At 43.7% G+C, this 17,185-nt stretch overlaps 4 protein-coding genes across 5 annotated transcripts; 2 read left to right on the top strand and 2 right to left on the bottom strand.

The window, feature by feature from the left end:
- Positions 1 to 1,002: 1,002 nt before the first annotated feature.
- LOC129727704 (phosphorylated adapter RNA export protein) lies at positions 1,003 to 3,505 on the top strand. Of its 2 annotated transcripts, none has more exons than XM_055685771.1 (7): positions 1,003 to 1,287; positions 1,597 to 2,225; positions 2,368 to 2,477; positions 2,540 to 2,631; positions 2,686 to 2,953; positions 3,013 to 3,114; positions 3,167 to 3,505. In XM_055685771.1, exons 1-7 carry the CDS (start codon positions 1,207 to 1,209, stop codon positions 3,289 to 3,291), a joined length of 1,407 nt encoding a protein of 468 aa, XP_055541746.1. In that variant the 5' UTR covers positions 1,003 to 1,206; the 3' UTR covers positions 3,292 to 3,505. The 2 variants fall into 2 exon arrangements, with proteins under 2 accessions (XP_055541746.1, XP_055541747.1); XM_055685772.1 differs by having other exon boundaries at positions 1,004 to 1,287; positions 2,380 to 2,477.
- Positions 3,506 to 3,793: 288 nt separating this feature from the next.
- LOC129727525 (transmembrane protein 184C) lies at positions 3,794 to 7,284 on the bottom strand. The gene is made up of 5 exons (XM_055685435.1): positions 6,561 to 7,284; positions 5,949 to 5,985; positions 5,612 to 5,889; positions 5,349 to 5,555; positions 3,794 to 5,285 (listed from the first exon to the last, which is right to left on the bottom strand). The coding sequence occupies exons 1-5, from the start codon at positions 6,821 to 6,823 to the stop codon at positions 4,358 to 4,360; spliced, it is 1,713 nt and encodes a 570-aa protein (XP_055541410.1). The 5' UTR covers positions 6,824 to 7,284; the 3' UTR covers positions 3,794 to 4,357.
- A 353-nt stretch (positions 7,285 to 7,637) lies between these two features.
- Positions 7,638 to 9,669, bottom strand: LOC129729449 (cell division cycle protein 123 homolog). Its single transcript, XM_055688020.1, has 2 exons — positions 8,839 to 9,669; positions 7,638 to 8,779 (listed from the first exon to the last, which is right to left on the bottom strand). The coding sequence occupies exons 1-2, from the start codon at positions 9,530 to 9,532 to the stop codon at positions 8,430 to 8,432; spliced, it is 1,044 nt and encodes a 347-aa protein (XP_055543995.1). The 5' UTR covers positions 9,533 to 9,669; the 3' UTR covers positions 7,638 to 8,429.
- A 289-nt stretch (positions 9,670 to 9,958) lies between these two features.
- On the top strand, positions 9,959 to 16,454 carry LOC129731061 (integrator complex subunit 1). The gene is made up of 4 exons (XM_055690800.1): positions 9,959 to 10,025; positions 10,090 to 12,976; positions 13,033 to 14,385; positions 14,443 to 16,454. The coding sequence occupies exons 2-4, from the start codon at positions 10,112 to 10,114 to the stop codon at positions 16,387 to 16,389; spliced, it is 6,165 nt and encodes a 2,054-aa protein (XP_055546775.1). The 5' UTR covers positions 9,959 to 10,025; positions 10,090 to 10,111; the 3' UTR covers positions 16,390 to 16,454.
- The last annotated feature ends 731 nt before the right edge of the window (positions 16,455 to 17,185 follow it).

The raw sequence follows: 17,185 nt of genomic DNA, 5'->3' as shown, positions 1-17,185 counted from the left end.
GTAACAACTTGTATGCAAGTACAATTTAAAAAAAAAGGATGGTAATGTTTTTCGAATCCCAGCTCTCGAGGTTCGATGCTGGCCTAACAAGTCATTCATCCTAGGTTCGAGTCTTGACTCGGGAGTAGAAAGCCTATAGAAAAGAGAGACGCCGTGACACTCACTTCCATTAAGCTCACACCAAAACGGCTGGAAGGCCTTTAAAGTTTCGAAAGCTTTGACGCAAAGTATTGCAATCAAGTTGCGATGAAAAAAGGGACTGCTAGTTTACGTAACAACTTGTATGCAAGTACAATTTAAAAAAAAAAGGATGGTAATGTTTTTCGAATCCCAGCTCTCGAGGTTCGATGCTGGCCTAACAAGTCATTCATCCTAGGTTCGAGTCTTGACTCGGGAGAGACTGTTAGTGTTAGTAGGATCGTAGCGCTAGCCCTGCAATTGTCCTGTATACTTAACGGTTGGCTGCGAAGTCTGTGTATAGTAAACAGAAGGTCAAGTTCCGAATCGGAATGTGTCTCTAACACATATCAAATTTAAACATGTTTGATATACGCTTCACTGCCACACGGTTTCATTCCTGTTACGTGAGATGTGTTTGGGTCCCTAAACATATAATATTGAAAAAGTCACGCAAAATAACATCGCGAAGCTTATTTTGGCGGGGTAACCCGCCGTTTTGGTGTGACAGTTACCATAACGGTGAGTTCTATGTCTTCTCTCTATCCTATAGGCTGACTACTCATTCTGCTTCCCGTTCTCGTGCGTGGCTGCGGGATGCTTAGGGAACCTGTATGATAGAGAAATGACAAGACACTCACCGTTAAGGCAACTGTCAACATCAAAACGGATAACGGCAATGCAAAATTATACAGATCGCCCGTTTTGATGTTGACAGCTGCCTTAACGGTGAGTGTCTCGGCGTCTCTCTGGTGTATAGGCTGACTACTAGGGATGCTCCAGCTTTGTTCACCACGGCAAGTGTCACCCTGTATGCCGGTACTCACCACTGCACGAAACGTCAAATCGGAGCGAAGAAAGTGCTACTTTTGGAATCGTATACGATAAGATTGAAAGAGAAATTTTCCTGGTATCCTTTAGAATTTAGTGCAACTAGTAAGATAATAATGTGGCCGTTGGCATAAGAAAACGCTATTTTAGTTTATCGCAAATTTACGCCTGTGTGAAAGGCGTTCGATTTCGATCACAATGACTAGCATGGAACACGAAGCAATAAAGCAGCAGCTTGCGGGATCAACTCCACAGGATCTGGAGCTCGAGGAAGGCGAGGTGAGTGTCTACTCCGCGTCCCGCCCTTTGATCAATTTCGACGAATGAGATGATTAGTTCTTTCAAATTTGTGCACATAACTGCAAATTGAGAAGAAAATTTCGAGGACAAAAAGTATTCCTCTTGCAGGGGCTAATCTAGAGAAAGTAACCATTTTCAAGGTCATTAACGCTTGAGCATTTTCAAAATGCACATTGACCTACTATTGCACGAGAACCACCAGCGACACCACTCTTATCCTTGCCCACGTTCAAATGTCATTGACCGAGTTGTGGAAATTACGTCGTTTTTAATTTTTTTCGTACACAGGTGACAGATGAAAGCGACGAGGGTTACACTCCTTTGGCCCGGCCAACGGAGCTAGCCAAAACAGAATTCGCCGGCGGAGCAAGTGTAAGCCAACCGCGAACAGCAATGGAAATACTTTCGGACCAAGATGACTTGAACGACGAATCGGAGGCTAGCTCGGATGATAGCGACGAGGACGGTGCTAGCTTTGGCAAACGGATGCGCAGTAACAACGACAAAAAAATCCGGATTAGGCCACCACCGTTGGAGAAGCTTCCTCACCCACAAACAAGCCATTCATTGCCGAACAAATACAACATCTGGACGGAGAGTTTGCAGGAAGATACGTTGATGGAGAACATGCGGGGATGCGATGTAACCTTGAACGGAATGAGAAACCGAGACGTGGAGTCCTACGACTACAGTTTGAAATATCGAATGAACGGTGGCAATGCGTTTCAAAGGGCGCTAAAAAGGCGCCAGTCCAATTCAGACGATTCGGACGGTTTCGGGGGCAGCGGTGGCAAACGGTTTCGATCCACCTCGTTCGGAAGTGCCTGCATCCGAGAGCGGAAAAGCGTCAAACTGCGGCTAGGGGCACGAAACAGCAGCGACAGCAATAGTAATGATAGCTTCCAAAATGCGCCCAGGTTAGTGGAACAATTTTTCAGGCTTGGTTTGTCACGCGCTTCTTGCTAGGCATGATTTTTGTTGTTGTGTTTTGCACCACTGGTAATGGGCTTTTTCGTGCACTCGGTAGACTTAAAAATGATCAGTCAATTTACGGGTTAGATTTGCTTCCAGGCACATTCTAGATCTGAACGTGGCGGAGGATTGTGACTGTCAGATGTTTGCCTCCGAGCTGGCTAATAAGTTGTGCGAAGAGAAGGATGATCTGATGTGTAAGTTTGAAATTTAGTGTTAACATCTGGACAATTAACTGATGGATTTATTTTGTTGTCAGTACGAGTAGTTAGTGTACTAGGTAAAGAAATACCGGCCAAATTGTTCAAGGAAACGCAAAAGATCGAAGCCGATGGGGGAATGCTTATAATGGTTGGTGTTTAGCCAGAAGTAAAAGAATGCAGTCGATAATAATTGTCATTTCAGAATGGTGCCCGCCGAAGAACACCTGGTGGAGTGTTTCTGTTTCTTCTTAAACACAACGAAGAAATCGACAAGGAGGACAAAAAGGCCATTTTCATGGTGGAGAAAAAGGCCGCCATCAAGGAGCGCAAAAATTCGCAAGCCGTAAACCGCGAGAAGAAGGTCGAAGAACTGAAGAAAACGCTGAACCGACAAGCAGCGGATAATGAACTACCGACTCGAAGCGATCTGATGAATCTGTCGCATCTAAAGCCAGAAACTCACAGCACTCGTACGTTTGATTTTTTGTACTGAGCTAATTGTATATCGAATAATTTTTTTTTATTACAGTCTCGAATCCCCCACCATCACCGGTGGGTGACGAAAACCGAGAAGGAAGTCCTGATTATCATCCCCAAAATGTGCACGTTAACGTAACCAGTCCTGAGAAGGGTAACAAAAGTTTTAATACTCGTTGAAATAAATACAATAAGATTCGTTGCAGGGTTAAGTGATGCCAAGGAGATGGACCCAGTAGCGGAGAGCACCGGCCTTCCAAGATCGCCGCAGCTACAAAGTTATGATGAAGACTATCTTGATATGACGTGTGACGACATGGATATGTTCTAGCGCCGCTCGGTAACCAGATCCTGATCCTGATACCCTCGATACTGTAGGACGGTACTGATTTCATGTTTGGCTACAGACCAATAAAAAAACTCCTAAGTTGACCTACTGACAGGAACGAAGAATGAACGAAACTTGAGCTACCGGTATAGACCAGCGACGTTGCCTATACCAACCTTGCCTCGATTGCAGCGGTTTGGCTGCCCAATGCCCCCCCCCAAAAGAGCAGTATCAAACATCAAATGAATGAAGCCCACGGACAACGCGAACTCCTGGAGCGCGTGGTGCCAGAATGATTGTTTACTAGTTTTATGAATGCAAAGTGTTTACCGTGCGGAGCTTAGTTTGCAGGAAATATATTTAATTTTCTAAAAGCGGTGAAAGCGGTTCAGCTAGATTATGCATCCGAAATGTTCCAAAAGCTGCTCAAGTTAGTATTAAATTCGAAACTTAACAAAGCAGTGATATTTTCAGTTCAGCAAAGTTAAAATAATAAAAACAAGTATTCAGTTTAATCACATTTTAATGCAACAATACTAAAAGAAACGTTGCCTATTCCAACATTAGACTAAATCATGAACACTTGGCTAGTTTTGTTGCTATATTACGACAGTACGCAGTTTTAGAATCGATTATGTGCCAAGTACACTTCAATAATAGTAAGCACGATTAAATATTTTTTCTCACGATCAATTACCGTTAAGCGAATATCATGGTCGGCGTTCCACGCCGCACTCGCGGTGGAATATTCTAAGACTTTTACTGGTTTAAGCAAACCTAAATCTCGAGAAGGCATTATAAATTATAAATACTTGCTAATTAACGTGTTCAAATTGTGAACAAAAATGAAAATCTCGATTAATAATCATGCATCTTAAATAACACAGAAATAGAAAGTATGTATAAGAATATTGACTAAACACGATCACACCCACGAACAAAATACTTTTTCGTTTCCTCTCGCTCTCTGATTGCCAATATAGATTTCATCTCAAAAAAAAAATTTCGTATTAATTTTCCTATAGAAAAAGCTTGATCGTAGCGCACGAGATTTGCTGATTGATTTAGCTTAAGCTTTTCGATCCGGCTGGTAGTTGATTCGATCGTTACTCAAACCTTTGACATCGATCCCCAGATCCTCGTCGGGAGTGCTAAGCCAGTCGCTATTATTACTTTCCGACTTTCTCAGATTAGTGTCCGAGGTTGTGGAAGTTGTCGTGTTATCCGTTGCCGTACCAGACGTGCGTCCGCTGCCAGTGGTAGCGAGTGCTTTCTGATTAGAACTACTGGAGGATGTCAGATTGTCGAAGCTAGGCGACCGGGCCAGCATCAGATTGAGGTTTTTTGAATTTTGAAACTGACTGAAAATGTTCACCACTTTGGGAGCACCTTCGTGCGGTGTTTCCACCAGTTTATCTAATTTTGGTTTTACTATACTGATGCCGCTGTCTAGCGTTCCGTAACGGTTCTGTGCCGACTTAGGAAGGTTAGTGTTCACTTGATCACCAGACTGGTTTAGTCCACTCTGATAGTGTTGGCCTGCTCGCGGGCTGCTCGGACCACTAACAGGTTGTACTAAATATTCCCTCTCGGAACCAGCATCACAGAATCCACTGCCTTCCCGCGGCATTTGGTACGTTGTTCGACCCCGCAATCGTCTACTCAAGGAGCTACCCACCACGCCCAAATGTTCGCTGACATCTTGATGAACGTCCGATATATCTAGCATACTTAGCAGCGCACTGTACCACGATCTCTGACTCATTCCGTTTATGCTACTATTGAGACCACTTTCTATACTGCTGACGGGATAATTACTAACGTATGGCTTGTGGGAAAAACTGAAATGATGCGCCAGTGCAGCCAGGAACATTTCGATGCAGATGAGAAAATTCTGTAATTTCGATGATAGCAACTTCGGGTCATCGGTACTTTCAGAACCAAAAATGTCTTTGATGATGCCCCAATATACGAGGATGTAGATTATCACGCCTTGGCTGTAAAGAAACAAGTGGCAAATGATACTTTTTTCGTTTATAAATAAAATGAGCAGTGCTTACAAAAACGAGAAAAAGATCACTGCCTTAATGCAGAAAAACTTTGGCAGTGGTTGCATTGGTTTAAGCTCGGTCTTGTTAGCTTTGTAGAATAATACCAAACAGTACATGGCAATGAACTGGGAGCAATTGTTGATGACCATTATGTAGAGGAAAGCCATGTCCGTTTCGAAAAGACCCTCTCCATAGACCCCGTTTACCTCACAAATACTGTAAAGTTTATAAAATAAAATTAAGACGCTAGAAATCAAACAATTAATTCTTACTAGGCTACAAAGGTCGTGATGGGTCGAACCACGGTATACTGCAGGATACCGTGCTTACAGTTGTGCACAAAATCTCTTCCCGGTGGCCATGGCGCCATCCAGCACAGGGGGAAAACGTGCCGCACCGGTGGTTTGTACTCCAGCGTTCGTTCCAAATCCATCTCCAGGTTAAGATAGTTGAGAAGATATTTCATAAAGTTGTAGATTACATACGCTTCATAGCACTCGCGAATACTGTCCATATAGATGGCATGCTGCGGGAATAACAGACAGAGCCACTGGAAATAAGAGAACGATTTTATCGATACCATGGCAGTAATAAACAGCAATTACCTACCGCATTCATTGCATATATAGGAACCATCCAAAGAATTCTGAAATTATAAAATAATAATGCAAAAATAACGTTATAAATTTATAATTAATACATATCATAAAAGTCATAAAATCATAATTTTATCAAATAAGTTAAAAAAAACATTACAAATGTAGGTGATAAGTGAATCATTATTAACAAAGCCAGAAGCCGTGACGATCATCTGGCTACTGGTTATCACATCTCAGCAGTTGCTCTGGGTACGCACGTGATGAAACGTGTGCTCTGTGTTGTTCAATGACCAAGATTACCAGAGACGACTGGTACAAGCTCATACTTTAGAGAGCCTGCGTTTGCGATCTACACGCGCAATTCAAGGAGAAGCCTTATCAATGCTCGGCTTGTGAGGTATTGAACATGCATACACATTTCTCACCAAAACGATTATAGTGAAATTACCAAATGAAACTTAATATCTGCAATAAATTCTTATTGCCGCAAAATCGCGTAACAATCTTATCTAAGTTTATCTAATACAACCACGAACTCGAAACGAAAGAACTCAAAGCAATAAAAAAATTTTTGATAACAGAATACCGTGGATTGTTTTAACTCGCGTTTTACTACACCTACCTGATAATGTGCTTTTGAAGGATTGGTTTAGTTAAATTCAAGGTATGTTGGGTGATTTGCCAGATGGAAATGGGAATGGCCGCAATCACAAATAGGCCACCGATCAGGATCAGCTGGTCCTTACGGCTAAAGCCATCCTTAACGGAGTTCACAATCAGCAGCGGAAGCACAACGATGACAAACAGCACGTACGTCACAACCAACAGTGGCCGGATCCAGCTGCGCCACTGCGAGCAGAATCCGTGCAATTTTGATACGCACATGATGTTTCTTTTTTTCTTTCAATATGCCACTCAGCCTAATTGAATTGCGTTAGTTCGAACAGCAGCAGCAGCAGCAGCAGAGAATTTCACCGGGTTAAGTAATCACCATTTCGATTGCTTGCGTAGAGCTGACCTTTCCATTGGTAATATTTTTCATTCGCAAAACAAAACTTTCACTACACAATTAATATTCATTCAACAGTAGGTAGGCACCAATTTGCAGTTTATTTTTATTTTCGTTTCCGAATCCCAGTGCAGGAGATATCGAATCAGTGACGCAGTGTACTAGTAACAATCACTGCCTTATGGAATTGTCTTTTCGATGCCCCAATAAAACTAAATCAGCATATTCCACACAAATTCGCTGACTGCATTTAATTTGAGCTGTTTGGCTTTATTCTGCTGATGCTCGAACAATCAAAATGTTTTGATTCGCTCTCCGTGGATTGTCTCTCGATCAATGCTTTTTTGACATTTGCAGTGCGAAACATCGAGCGGATTCAGACGGTTTGATCGAAAATGAAAATGGCGAAAATTATATGTGTGTGCTTGATAACGGCAATGCAAAATTATACAGCTCGCACGTTTTGATGTAACTGTTTTTACCGTCAACATTTTGCCTACCTGTTTATTATGTATATAAATGACATGCGACGAGTTTTACGTTTTTGTGACATAAATCATTTTGCCGATGACACCGTGTTGTTAATTGCAGCTAAAAATTTAGAAGAAGCTGTTTCAGCTGTTGTACAGAACGAAATTTAAAAGCTTTTAACAATGACGAGAGTTTATATGACGAAGTTTAAACAACGGATTTATTTTGGATGAAATATTTATTTTTGGAAACCTATTTATTTATTGATTGTTTAATTGAAGCCTGTAACTGACGAAGTTTTTTACGAACGGATATGATTGTGTTGTAAAATTTTATTTATATTTTATATTAGATCTTTTCTTTAACATATAATGACAAAACTACTGTGTTCGTCGCGGTGGTGATGATGGATTTTTTTTTCCTTTATGTTGTTGTAGCTTAAAAAAATAATAGAAAGTGACTACATAAGTTTGAGCCTCGCGCGCGGAAGTCAGATATAAATGGATTCTTTTACAATTGAAACTTAAATTGTTATTTGAATGCTTAGAGAATATGCATGAAGTAGTTGTGGTTAGTCTGACTGAAGGTCATGAAAACCCTGTGCTAGCTTTGTGTAACTCTACAGCAATTCACGTCTTTACCGATGTGAATCAAGTTAACAGTTTTTGAAGAAGTTTATATCTGGAAATGGAATCAGTTCGTTTTTTTTTTTTTTTTGTATAACTGATTGAAATTGTGATTACAATAATTATCTATAGATAAATCGTCCAGCTCAAACCTCTGTAGGGGTATGGGGCGGGACCATCATCATCATCATCATCACCAATCATAAATGACGGCGGTAATATTTCATTTCAAATGCTTACAAAACTTATTTTATTCATTAAAAGTGCACATTGTACTGAAAACAAATGTTTAGCTTTTGTTTTTTCGCATCTAAAACGACATTTACTCGAGAATAAATACATATTCAAGATGTTTTTTCACAGAATGCTGCTTCTACAGCATAATTTATTGATTCTCATTATTTCCACCCTCATTGGCTTGCTGCTGACATTCATCTAACAGCCGATGGATTATGCTTTCATTGGGCTCACCTACTGATGCACCATTTGTAGGTTGAAACAAGTCAATAACATCCTGGGGAAACCCATAATTGTTACGTTTGTTCGGCTGTATACCACAGTCCTCTGGTAGATATCGAAATTCCGGATCATCCTCTTCTTCTATGGTGGCCACCACCGCATCCGCATCCAACTGATCATAATCGAATGCCAAACTGTCCGAGTGTCCTTTTCTATACAGTGAAAAATCCATTATAACCACGTGGTCCTTCGCTGGGCGGAAAACATCAAATACATCTGTAAAATTTAAAATTATTATAAAACAATCGCTAACTAGGAACTCTAAACTTCCATACAATCTTTCAACGGGAATCGCTCTTTAATCTTCTCCTTGAACAAAGAGACAATATCGGAAACGATGTCACTCCGTTCAGCGGCAATATGCTCGTGGTAGGAGGGCCAATGCCGGGGAGAAATAGCAACCAACGATTTGTTTTTAACGAAGCATCGAAATTCCGAGCCCGGGTGAATGTCACGCCACTTTTTCAACACGACATGATATCCACGTTGGTTGACCGCCGACCTCTCAGCGAAGTCTTCCTTGCAGAAGCTAGATGCCTTCAGCAACTGGTACACATCAGTGATATCCTTAACACAGAGCGTCTGTCCAAGCGTGATCCACTGAGCATCTTTGGGGCAGTGCCAGTCGCTTTTCAGAAAAGCAGAGCCACCCAGCTTTCGAATAGCGGCCGTCAGTTTCTCGCTAAATTCTGGAAACTCCGGCTGGCAATCTTCCTCCTCCTCGTCTTCGTCGTCGTTCTCGTTAAACTGATCGTTGTACGAATTGAAATGCATAGTTTCACTGGCGTCGGACGTTGAATTTAAATTGGCACATTCCTTCGGCAGGATAACCATGTCCTGTCGGAGGTATTCCAACACATCGTCGGGAATGGGGATGATGTACGATTTGATGGTGTTTTTCTCGAACTGTTCGTACCAGCTGGATAACATACAGGCAGCCTTTTCCGACTCTACGTTACGAAGCAGCATCGTCTGGTATTTTTTTAACACCGGTCTCGAAATAAACTATGATGAAATTCTGAAACAAGTTGCCTTATTTACGAAGCTAAATAACAAAAAGAAAGTCCAACTGATCCAATCAAACACTGCTTTGTTTACTGAAGAGCTTGCTGTCAAAATCGCAAAAAATCATTGCATGACATGTGTTTTTACAGGCCCGAATTGAGGACGTATTTCTATCCATCGTAATGTCGCAGCTTCTTAAAAGCTCTTCAAAAACTTGAAAATAAGAATCAACGGTTAGCGGATTTCATCTAGTCGTAAAAAAAGTTAATTAAGACATCTTAACACAAGAACAAACTATCAACTTTATCAAATTGAAAATTTTCACGCCGAATATTGGACACAATTTTCTTGTTGCACCCTTTTGCTTCTGCAACTGACTATACGCTTCCAAGCTGTCAAAAGACGCCGATTATTTTTGCAAAACCGATGTCAGCATTATTTTACTCCGAAAAAATCCGTAATTTAACGCATATTTCAATAATTTTCAGTAGATAAAACAGTTTAATGAACTATTCTTACAGATAACAACCTCACCCACTGAAAATGGATCGTAACAAACCGAGCTCCAGCTCACGCTCGACAAAAAAGCAAATCAGCTTACCGCAGAGCGAGCTGTTTGCACTCGGCTCCAAGTCCTCTGGCAGTTCCCGCGGTGACGATGGTAAGGGCAAAGCCGGTGTTGGTGGTAGTGTTTCGGAGCGAAAGCGCGATGCTACCGCTGCAATGGCCAGTGCTGCGGTGAAAAAGATCAAACTAACCGCTGCCGGCGGCTCATCGTCAGCGCTACAGCCCGGAGCCGGTAAGCCGTCGTCTGGTGGTGATAGTTCCAGTTCAAGTAGTGTTCTGGAGTACTGGGAACAGATGGCGTTGGACTGCGACTCCGTGGATCTTGTTTCGTCGGTTTTGAGTTCGATCGATCAGCAGGATAGCGACAGTGTTGTGGGGTATATTTGCGGTGCGATTAAGCTGCTGGTTTCGCCTAAGTCTAAGTCGGAATCGGTGCTTTCGTTGTCGCTGCTGTATTTGGCTAAGATAAGACCGCATTTGTTTTGCAACGAAACCATCACGAGCGCGCTGATCGCTGTGCTAAAGCGTGACAGCCAAAATTCGTTCAAGGGGCGCAACAATCCGACGGTACATATTCTGGCATGCAATCTGCTGGCTCGAGGCTATAGCGACAAAAAGCAGTGGCCGGAGAGTTTGATTCGCACCTACGTTGACGATGCAATGAACGATCGAGTTTGGGTAGATTATGAGGAGTGTGCTCCATTTACCGATAATTGTGTGGCTGCTTTTGGGACGAAGATTCCCCCAAAGTGGATGTTGCAGCCAGAGCTCAGCACATTGAACCCGAGTGCTCGAGATAACCCAGCCTCGATCGATGATGAACACTCCACCGATAGTGGCATGTTTGGTGATGCTCTGGGAAAGGATCCGGATGCAAATTCGCCGCGTTTCGCACACATTCAAGAGCAGGTGGAAAAACTGGTGGTTGAAGCCGCCAAAGACCAGCTGAATCGCAGACAAGCACCTGACTGTTCAACGCGAAATTTTCTCAAATTTCTGTCGTTAGCTTGTGGTATCCCGGAAATACGAGCCGTTGCTATTCCTAGACTTGAGCTGTGGATCCACAATGGTAAACTGATGAAACCGGCACAGGAGCTGTTGACTTTTATCTGCTATAATGTAACCGGCCAGAACGCAAAAGATCATGAAGTTCTCTCCAACTTGGTCAAGATGAGACTGAAAACTAAACCGTTGATTAACATTTTCATGATTTGTCTCAAAGAGATGATTAACTGTCAGGAGGAGATTTTAACGACGATGCTGAAATATGTCATTCAAAATGAACTGTCCAACGCTCGAAACCCGAACAATATGGGAATGTTGGCAACGATGTTCCAGGCGAAGCCGACCGAATCGGCCACTCATTTGGCGGAGATTTATCAGGAATGCCTTCTGCAGCGGGAAGATGTGCTGCGTACGCTTCGCGTATTTCTCCGAGAACTGGTTAAAATGCTACGCTACGACATTCATTTGGTGGTGTTCTGCAAGGCACTGCTAATTAATAGACCGGATTTAACAACGCAAATTATGAACTCGGAATTTCGTGATCGAATCTTTCACTCGATTGCTGATTTGATTTGCCTGTGCATGTTTTTGTCAGTTTCACCTCAGATAAGAGAAGCAAATGCTTCGATACGAAGCGGTCGGGAACCGAAGAGTTCCCCAGCGCTGGCAACATTCTATCAGCAAATGTGTTCCATTCAGTTTGATGCGCTCACCTGGATGCACGAGGTTGTTCCGATTGTCTACAAGCCGACACCGAATGATTTTAAGATATGTTTCCATAAGATACTTCTACTGGATAGTCCGGAAGCTTATGCGAAAGGTGACCAGTGGCCTCCTGAACCGGAGCGAGCTCCGCTTTTGAGAATTGTTTCCGAGATTCCTTTACAGCAAAATTCGATGCTGCGCATCATCCTCATTGGGATCACCAAGGAAATTCCGTTCACCATTCCGGACACTATGGAAATCATCGAGCAGTTAGTGCGTCGCGCCGGATCCCTGCGTCACATCGATTACCCTCCACTGGAAGTGGCCAATTTGGAAATCATCGATCTCTTGTTCAAGATGAGCGAGTATCATCACCCGGATAACATCGTTCTTCCTCCGAACTATGAACCACCCAACCTAGCTATAGCCTCACTGTACTGGAAAACCTGGATAATTCTGCTCCTCATATCCGCCCACAATCCATCCATGTTCGGTTCATTCTGCTGGGAACAGTACCCGATGCTTCGCACCCTGATGGAAATGTGCATCACCAATCAGATCGGTCCAACGAAAGCAACCGACGAGGAGCTGCAGGTGTCCACTGCCGAGAAGGCACACATTCTCGAGTTCGAAAATCATTTGGCCTCAAATGTCATTACCGAGCAGAACAGTCTTCTGTTATCGCAGTTAATTTTAATGGATCCACGAGGGGTTGCACGCCGTCCACCAAATCAGGTACTGGAGCAAATTCAATCGTTAAATGTAACACATCGGCTGGGTCATCTGCTGTGCCGTAGTCGCAAGCCTGATCTATTGCTTGAGATTATTCAACGCCAAGGAACTTCGCAGTCGATGCCTTGGTTGGCTGATCTAGTACAAAACAGCGACGGAGATTTTAATCATCTACCGGTGCAGTGCCTATGTGAATTTTTACTGTCCAATTCGAGCACCGTAGTGGTGGAGAACAGTCGCGAAGCCGAATTGCTTGTTTATCTGCAGAAGCTGGTGCAGAATGAAACTGGTGATCATCAAATGATTTGTGAAATTTTTGAATACTTCCTGCGACGACTTTCGTCGTTTTCCATTCAAGCAAGGCAGTCTGCGATTCGTGGTTTGAAACTGTTATTGAAGGTGAGCGGGTGGATAAGCCTAACATTTTGATTGTTTAGTAAAAACATTTTTTGCAGGTTTTTCAAGAGGAAAGCGATCCAGTGTCGATCGAAAGTAACAATTCCGACTGGTTGTTGCGTTATCTACCGATGATACCACACTTCGCCTATGTTCGACCGAATGTCGTTCTACAGCTGCGGGCCGCCTGTCAGGTCGAAAACATCCCCCAGTTGGTGATGGTCTACATTCAATTTATCGCTGCTCACACTTCGTTGGATTCGGAACCCGATATGTTGGACCACGTGATGGACATGTCGCATCTGATAGTCGAGCGCATCACCATATTTTCGCACATAATTCCCACCGCGACCAGCCAGACCGAAGACAAAGTACAAACTCTGAACTGTCTGTTTATTATGTTTAACAACTTTTTAATTAAACTTCGGGAGTACAAAATCACGCAGGCCTTCACCGAATATCAGGACCTGTTGCTGGTGCAGTTTGCAGACGAGAGTCAATGTCACATCCATCTGAACATCATTCAAGCGTTCGTTATTCTCCTCACGCACTCCGCCTTCATCCCGATGGCGGCTCAAATTTTGGACTACTGGTTTCCAGAGGGGGCACCCCCTCCGCAGGCCTTCAACATTGAAACCTCGGAACCGGTGCAGATTTTGCCGGACTGGTTGAAGCTGAAGATGATTCGCAGTAACGTCGATCGACTGGTGGATGCTGCCCTGCTTGGACTCACCCCAGATCAAATTGTTCTTTTTGTTCAAAACTTTGGAACCCCGATTAACTCCATGTCGAAGCTTTTGGCTCTACTAGACAGGGCGGTCATCGAACAGTTCGAAGCGGTCAACAATGCTATTCTGAATAAAACGTATCTAACACAGTTGGTGGAAATTCAGCAAGCCAGAGGAGCGAAAAATGGCCACATTTCTATCCAAGCTTTGCAGCCGGATGTACTGCCTGTCGGTGATCCCCCCAGGCCGGAAGTGGTCGTGATGAAACCGCTTGAACTTGATCTGAAGGACGATTCTCGCACCACTGGTGAACCAAGCAAACCACTCTCGAAAACTAAGGAGATCGAGGAAGCGGTCGAAATCATTCTCACCCACCCGAAAATCAGCAAACCAAATTTGGCGAAATACAGGAAATTGATTCAACGTTTAAACACCGCTGGGTCCCAGGCGAAATCCCAGGAGCACACGGCTAACAAAGTTCTGAACTGTGTCGGCAAGCTTGTCAAAAGTTCTCAGGGTCAGTATTTGATCAAAGGTTGGGTGCAAAACCCACAGATGGTATGCTTTTTCCGTTCCCTGCTGGAAATTCCACCGGAGAAGTTCGAAAATATTAACTACTTGTTGCACATTTTGGACGAAATCATCAAGTATATGAATCCGACAACGAACACCGTATTGCTGGAGGTAACATCATACATTTATCTAAATTTGAAAACGTTTCTTAATAATATTTATTTGTAGATATTAGTCGGCAAACGGCAGCAGCTGATCAAATTCGCACAAAAGGATAACCTGCAAAGTCAACCGCAGTCCCAAAGTCTGCTGCAAGTGCTGACGACGAGCAAAACGTCCGAGGTGGAGAAAAAAGGCAAACAACAGCTGCGTCAAACCAGCACCGAAGAAATGATCAACGTCATCTCGACGCTGCTCAAGGACATCAAAGTGGAGAACTCCGAGTCGCAGTTCGACAAGCGTGGTTTACTGGTCGACTGGCTGGCCGATGCCGACTCGGAACTGATTGGTGTCAACAAGGAGATACAGATGGACTTACTTTTCAACCGTAAGATACCGGATTTCCGACCGTACTTGCTTTCACTGTTGAGTCATCAGGCGAGCTGGGCAACGCTCTACCAGGCAATTGAAATTTTGATGAAGCAATTCAACGTGGAATATGATCCAGCATCCGTGCTGGATTTCATTGACGCAATGAACAGAAATCCCAAGCTTTGGCAGGGTCGTGACAAAGCCGTTCCAAAACACGAACAACCGGAGTATATCGTTACTCTGAACGGGTCGCAGATTAAGGTATTCATCGATTACATACTGGCCGAAGAAGATCAAGAAAAAATGGCCGTACGGGTCAAGTTGCTGCTGCAATGCATTGAGGACAAATCGGAACACTTGACTGCGATGGTGGAATACGCTGATGCGAAAGGTGATTTATCGTCTAAAAAATTCCTGCAACACCTTTATCTAAACATTCCGTCAATGAAGTTTTCAATGCCCCACATCAAGGGTGTTTATGACGCGGACGTACGCAATGCCACCGATTGCGTGGGAGATAAATTTGCGTACTATATTCTGACAACGATTGCGTGCCTCTCGAATCCGCGGGACTTTCAACAAATGTCTGCCGAAATGGAACTTATCGTAAGGAAGCTTTCGGCTTCCCATCCGATACTGCTTCTGCGTCAGCTGTCGGTTTTAGCGACCATGCTTCAAGGACGAGCTCACATGGATTTACAAGTCCTTCGAGCTGAGTATCACTTCCATTTGTTTCATCAAGTGATTGGAATTCTGGAACTTTTACAGCCGCTCGTGTTTAATGACAGCTATCAAGTCGGTCTTCAGAGCGCATTGGATTGTTATTTCGACCTGTTGAGAAACCACGGCAATGTGAAGGAAACTTACACTCTCATCTACCGGTTCATGGAATTATTACAAGCTTACATCAGTGCCAATCCGCAGACGGCTGTCGAGTACATACAAGAGCACTCCGATCTGCTTAATGATCTTGCTGTGCAGCACTACGATCTCCAGTCTCTACAACAACTGGTCCAGGGCTTATCCATGCTCAAACAGTATCCAACCAGAGCTATCAAATGTGAGGTTGGTGAACCTCTACCGGGAACCTCCAAGGATCCGATTAGCTTCGGCCCAGCCACGAGCAAACCCAGCCAACAATTCATGAACGCGGCGGCCGTAATGATGACACCGTACGTCAAAAACGAAGTACTTCCCCAGCATTGGCAGGAATTAACCCACGCTTTGCGGTCACGAGACATCGAGGACATTTCAATGCCATTACTGGAGGTGGACGCACTAACCGTTAAACGACCCGCCCTGCTCGAGGAAATCTTCGACGATTTAATTCGCTTCCTAACCCACCCGACGGGAACCATTCGTCAAACCGCCCACGGACTGGTCACTCGCTGGCTCAAGCAAAGCCCCGGTAACACGGCCACCAACAGTACAGCACTGACCGCTTTCGTGCAGTGTCTCTACCACGAGGATGTAGCCGTCGTGCAGTCAGCCCTGGACAAAGCGACCGAGTACACGCTCTGTCTGCAGGAGCACGCGTCACAAATTCTCACCACCATGTTTAATCTAGGCATCAGCAGCAAACTGAACACCTACACGGCGATTCGGCGGTGCGTGCAGGCTATCAAGAAGCAACATGCCTGCTAACTGTGAGGTATTATTTGATTTAAATGTTTTTTTTTAAGTGTAATAATAAAGGCGTACTACTGTTAGTGGATTTAACGTTTATTTTAAGAGAAAACTGTCCTAATTCTATTTTATTTCTATTTTCGTCAAACAATTTTGCCTTTGTCAAAAAACTAAAAAAAAAATTGATTAGTCAAAAAAAGACTGGTGGAGGTGTACTTGTTGCTGTCCGTCGCAGTTTGAAGCCCCGGAAAATTGTTGATGCGGCCTGGAAAAACCTTGAACAAGTCTGGGTGTCGGTTCAGTTAATCGGACGGAAGTTATATATTTGCACTGTTTACTTTCCACCGGATAGAACTCGCGATAAACAACTTATCGATGCTCACGTCCAATCAGTTTTAGCAATTCACGACAAAGCGAAACGGTGCGATGAGATTCTAATAATCGGAGATTTCAACTTGCCGAGTTTATTCTGGGTCCCATCTCGTAATGGGTTCCTTTACCCCGATCCGGATCAATCCACCATCCATCCTTTTGCACTTGACCTTCTGGACGGTTATAACACTGCCATGCTTGAGCAAATAAATAATAATCCAAACGAGAACGGACGCTGCCTCGACCTTTGTTTTGTCAGCACTAGAGACGTCGCCCCCCGGTTAACTTATGCTCCGGAACCACTGGTTAAATCTATTACTCACCACCCGGCTCTTAGCCTCACATTCGACAAGCTGAGTAGCATCGACTATCACGAGCGAGAAGATCAGTTTCGTTGCGACTTCAAGCGAGCAGACTACGAGGGACTGTTACGAGAACTGCC

This window comes from Wyeomyia smithii, chromosome 3 (assembly GCF_029784165.1).
Source record: "Wyeomyia smithii strain HCP4-BCI-WySm-NY-G18 chromosome 3, ASM2978416v1, whole genome shotgun sequence".
Lineage (NCBI taxonomy): Eukaryota > Metazoa > Arthropoda > Insecta > Diptera > Culicidae > Wyeomyia > Wyeomyia smithii.
The sequence above is the reverse complement of the archived record's forward strand: the minus strand, read 5'-3'. Positions and strand labels throughout refer to the sequence as shown.

What these genes read in the sequence shown, in the direction of transcription:
- LOC129731061 (XM_055690800.1), top strand. Translation starts at nt 10,112, where the DNA reads ATGGATCGTAACAAACCGAGCTCCAGCTCACGCTCGACAAAAAAGCAA. An exon ending in GTTTGAAACTGTTATTGAAG is followed by an intron (nt 12,977 to 13,032) that starts GTGAGCGGGTGG and finishes CATTTTTTGCAG; the next exon opens with GTTTTTCAAGAGGAAAGCGA. An exon ending in CGAACACCGTATTGCTGGAG is followed by an intron (nt 14,386 to 14,442) that starts GTAACATCATAC and finishes ATTTATTTGTAG; the next exon opens with ATATTAGTCGGCAAACGGCA.
- LOC129727704 (XM_055685771.1), top strand. Translation starts at nt 1,207, where the DNA reads ATGACTAGCATGGAACACGAAGCAATAAAGCAGCAGCTTGCGGGATCA. An exon ending in TGGAGCTCGAGGAAGGCGAG is followed by an intron (nt 1,288 to 1,596) that starts GTGAGTGTCTAC and finishes TTTCGTACACAG; the next exon opens with GTGACAGATGAAAGCGACGA. An exon ending in ATGGGGGAATGCTTATAATG is followed by an intron (nt 2,632 to 2,685) that starts GTTGGTGTTTAG and finishes TTGTCATTTCAG; the next exon opens with AATGGTGCCCGCCGAAGAAC.
- LOC129729449 (XM_055688020.1), bottom strand. Translation starts at nt 9,532, where the DNA reads ATGCTGCTTCGTAACGTAGAGTCGGAAAAGGCTGCCTGTATGTTATCC. An exon ending in GCGATTCCCGTTGAAAGATT is followed by an intron (nt 8,780 to 8,838) that starts GTATGGAAGTTT and finishes TAAATTTTACAG; the next exon opens with ATGTATTTGATGTTTTCCGC.
- LOC129727525 (XM_055685435.1), bottom strand. Translation starts at nt 6,823, where the DNA reads ATGTGCGTATCAAAATTGCACGGATTCTGCTCGCAGTGGCGCAGCTGG. An exon ending in CTATATATGCAATGAATGCG is followed by an intron (nt 5,890 to 5,948) that starts GTAGGTAATTGC and finishes TCTTATTTCCAG; the next exon opens with TGGCTCTGTCTGTTATTCCC. An exon ending in ATCACGACCTTTGTAGCCTA is followed by an intron (nt 5,556 to 5,611) that starts GTAAGAATTAAT and finishes TAAACTTTACAG; the next exon opens with TATTTGTGAGGTAAACGGGG.